Genomic DNA, 3,760 nt, shown 5'->3' with positions numbered 1-3,760 from the left:
CAGCTCACTGCACCCCAGCTCACTGCACCCCAGCTCACCGCACCCAGCTCACTGCACCCAGCTCACCGCACCCCAGCTCACTGCACCCCAGCTCACTGCACCCCAGCTCACTGCACCCAGCTCACCGCACCCCAGCTCACTGCACCCCAGCTCACCGCACCCCAGCTCACTGCACCCAGCTCACTGCACCCCAGCTCACTGCACCAGCTGCTGCTTCCATAACCAAGTACTTTCCTCTGCAGCGTTTCTCGGCACCTTGTCCCATCAGCTCGATCTACGCTCCTGCATCCTCCGGGGAGAGAACAGCTCTCTAAACGTGTGCGGCAGAGTGAGAATCTTTCTTTTTTGGAGTGATGCTTCTCGTCATTTAGCCTGGATGTGCACCTGCCTTGAGATACAGAGGCAAGATGTCAGGGCGTCTTTGGTGTGTGCATGTTTCTGAGAGGAGAGGTATTCACCGCAGAAGCAGTACCTCTTCTTTTCTCTGGCCACCACATCAAAGTCAATACTTTTGTCAGGAAACCGAGACCGCAGCTCCTTCGGCTCTTGGTCTGGTTTTACTGAGGGTCACAAGAGTCTTGGAAAATTTAAATCTGGGAGTAGATTTTATTTTTGTTTAAGAACTTAAAATTTCACACTTGCAAAATACTTACGTCCCCGGACCATCAAAGCCTAGTAGTGTCTGGAGATGTGTGAAGATCAGGAGAGCAAAAATAAAAGGACCGCTCAATAGTAGAATCACGCCAACGCCAGAACTGTTTTTCTCGGGGGCGGGTGGGTAGTTGTCTGTTTTCTCATTCTCAGTCGAGGATCGGGTGTTTCCAGCCCGTAGTACGTACGTGAGCGTGGCACGGCTCACTTAACTCTCTCCGTTTACTTTGCTCTCCTGTACTTGAGAACGTATTTACAGGATTTATGACGGTTCGCAGCCGGGGGCAGGGCAGCACCGGTACCACCTGAGCGGCGGCTCTGCTCAGGGGTCTTGGAGCCTCTCTGGAACGTGAAGCTGCACCGAAGACACGCGGGAAGCCCCGGACAGACAGATTTCTCACAATTCCCTATGAAAAAATCTCCGCTGGACACATTTCCTTGCACCGCCCGAGTTTTACGGGCAGCCCTGCCCGCGGTCCCCCAGTAACCCCGAGGCGCCGGCGGCCGCTGCCCGCGGTTGGGTTTTGCTGCCCGGCCCGGCCCCCCCGTGCAGGTACCGCGGACCCGGGGCCCGGCCCCGCCGCTCCGCTTTCGGCGGGGGGGTCGCCCGAGGAAGAAGTGCGGGATGGACCCGCGGGTGAGGATGGCTGCGGGCTCCTGCGGGACGGGGTGCGGCGCCGGGCAGTGCGCAGCCAGAGAGCCGGCGGCCCCCGGGAGGAGCGGGAGCGCCGGGGCTTCCCCAGCCGGCGGTGGCACAGCGCTGCCGGGTTTCTGTTAGTCACGCAGGAACCACGAAAGACGTTTTCCCTTTGATGCACTGTGGCTTGTTCGGTTTATCCCTCCCGGCGTGTGAATGGGCGGCACCACCCCACCCCCCCGGGCTTGGGGCAGAGGAGCCTTTCTGCGCGGGGCTGCGGGGAGATTTTTGGTGCTGGGCAAGTGGCCGGTGCCAGCAGAGGCCCCGGCAGTGGGTCCCCGGGCAAGGACGGTCCCTCTGGTCCGAGCGTCTGCCCGCGGGCTTTACCCACGGAGTAATGCCCCCTGCTCCCGTGCCCTCCCTCGGGACCTGCCGCCTTGCGGACCCCCCGACGCTCCCGGCCGGCCGGGGGAAGGGCAGGATTCGAGCGGGGAGCACAGCCGGGGCTGCCCGGCGGCGAGGCGATGCCCGGCCCGGCCGGGGGCTGCGAGTCGCCCCCGGCCCCGCGCCGGTAACGGGCCGGCCCCGACGGCGCGTCCCGCCGCCCCGAGCGGGGTGCTGGAGGGCGGCGCGGGAGCCGGGGGGGCCGGGAGGTCCTGCTGCCCGCGTGCTGCCCGTGTGCTGCCCGCGCTGCCCGCAGCTCCCCGCGGCGCAACACGCGTGCGCAGGGCGCGGGGCCCGTTCCTGGGAGGCAGCGTGTAAGATGAGTGAAGAACGGGGGGGGGGGGGGGGGAGCGGGCGCGCAGGGGAAGCTCTGCCATCGAAAATCGCTCACTTGGGCAGTGGCGAGGCAGAGAGGTAACCCTGAGCCGATGTCAGGGGCTGCCTACCTGCGAGGTGCGCAACGATGATGGCCATGAACGCCAAGCAGCCGTTCGCCATGCACGCCGCCCTCCAGGAGCCCAAGTTCTCCAGCCTGCACTCCAGCGCGGAGGCAATGCGCAGAGTTTGCCTCCCGGCCCCGCAGGTATGTAGATGAAGCATAATTACCGCTTTAAGGCACATTTTCTGACAGGCACCAGCTTAATGTTTTTTTCATGTCGCCAGAACAATCGCGCGTCTCGGAACCTCTCTCCCCCCTCTCCCGCTCCCGTCTCTGAGCCACACGTCTGCGCGAGCAGGGCTGCTGCCTTCATATTAATTTTTATGACCTGAGCGCTGAGGAGGAATCGCGGTGCCGGGGCAGGTTTTTCATCCGGAGATGACAGTATTCCCCACTGACTCCACCATGCGCGTTCTTGCTCGCAGCTGCAGGGCAATATATTCGGGAGCTTTGATGAGAGCCTGCTGGCCCGCGCGGAGGCTCTGGCGGCCGTCGACATCGTTCCCCACGCCAAGGGCCACCACCACCCCTTCAAGCCGGACGCCTCCTACCACGCCATGAGCGGCGTCCCCTGCGCCGCCGCCGCCCTCCCGCACCCCGCCGCCCTCGCCGCCCACCCGCACCCGCTGCCGCACCCGGCGCTGGACGGCGGCGACCTGCTGGAGCACCTCTCGCCCTCGCTGGCCGTCGGCGGGCTGCCCGAGCCCCCCGCCCTGCCCGCGCCGCTGCCGCCGCACCCGCTGGCCGCCGCGGGCCCCCTGGCCGTGGGCGTGGGCCCCCCGGGGGGCCCGGCGCCGCCGCCCGCCGCGCCCGAGGCCGAGTCGGACCCGCGGGAGCTGGAGGCCTTCGCCGAGCGCTTCAAGCAGCGGCGCGTCCGGCTGGGGGTGACCCAGGCCGACGTGGGGGCGGCGCTGGCGGCGCTGAAGCTGCCGGGCGTGGGCTCGCTCAGCCAGAGCACGATCTGCCGCTTCGAGTCGCTGACGCTGTCGCACAACAACATGACGGCGCTGCGGCCGGTGCTGCAGGCCTGGCTGGAGGGCGCCGAGGCCGCGCACCGCGACCGCGCCGCCGGCCCCGAGCTGCTGGCCGGCGCCGAGCGCAAGCGCAAGCGGACCTCGATCGCCGCGCCCGAGAAGCGCTCGCTGGAGGCCTACTTCGCGCTGCAGCCGCGGCCCTCCTCCGAGAAGATCGCCGCCATCGCCGAGAAGCTGGACCTCAAGAAGAACGTGGTGCGCGTCTGGTTCTGCAACCAGCGCCAGAAGCAGAAGCGCATGAAGTACTCGGCGGTGCACTGACGGCGCCCGGCCCCGACGGACCCACGGGACGGGACGGCCCCGAGCGCCCACGCCCCGCCGAGGCATCCCGGCCCCGCAGCCCGCGGCGCCAGCCCGTCCGCCCCGGGACCGGAGCCGAGCGCGGCGGCAGGCCGCGGGGTTTCCGCGGTTTCCCCGGGGCCGTTCCGCGACGGGAAGAACCGCCGGGTGCCCCGGGGCGGGGCCGGGCTCTCCCGGCCGAGCTGCCGCGCCGGGCTCGGTCCCGCTCCCCTCCGTCGGCCCGTCCCGCCCCGTCCCGCCGCGCAGAGCTCCGGG

At 67.7% G+C, this 3,760-nt stretch overlaps 1 protein-coding gene across 1 annotated transcript; it reads left to right on the top strand.

The window, feature by feature from the left end:
* Nucleotides 1-2,195: 2,195 nt before the first annotated feature.
* On the top strand, nt 2,196-3,466 carry POU4F3 (POU class 4 homeobox 3). The gene is made up of 2 exons (XM_054841314.1): nt 2,196-2,315; nt 2,597-3,466. The coding sequence occupies exons 1-2, from the start codon at nt 2,196-2,198 to the stop codon at nt 3,464-3,466; spliced, it is 990 nt and encodes a 329-aa protein (XP_054697289.1).
* Nucleotides 3,467-3,760: the final 294 nt, after the last annotated feature.

Source organism: Grus americana, chromosome 14, assembly GCF_028858705.1.
Source record: "Grus americana isolate bGruAme1 chromosome 14, bGruAme1.mat, whole genome shotgun sequence".
Classification (NCBI taxonomy): Eukaryota; Metazoa; Chordata; class Aves; order Gruiformes; family Gruidae; genus Grus; species Grus americana.
The sequence above is the reverse complement of the archived record's forward strand: the minus strand, read 5'-3'. Positions and strand labels throughout refer to the sequence as shown.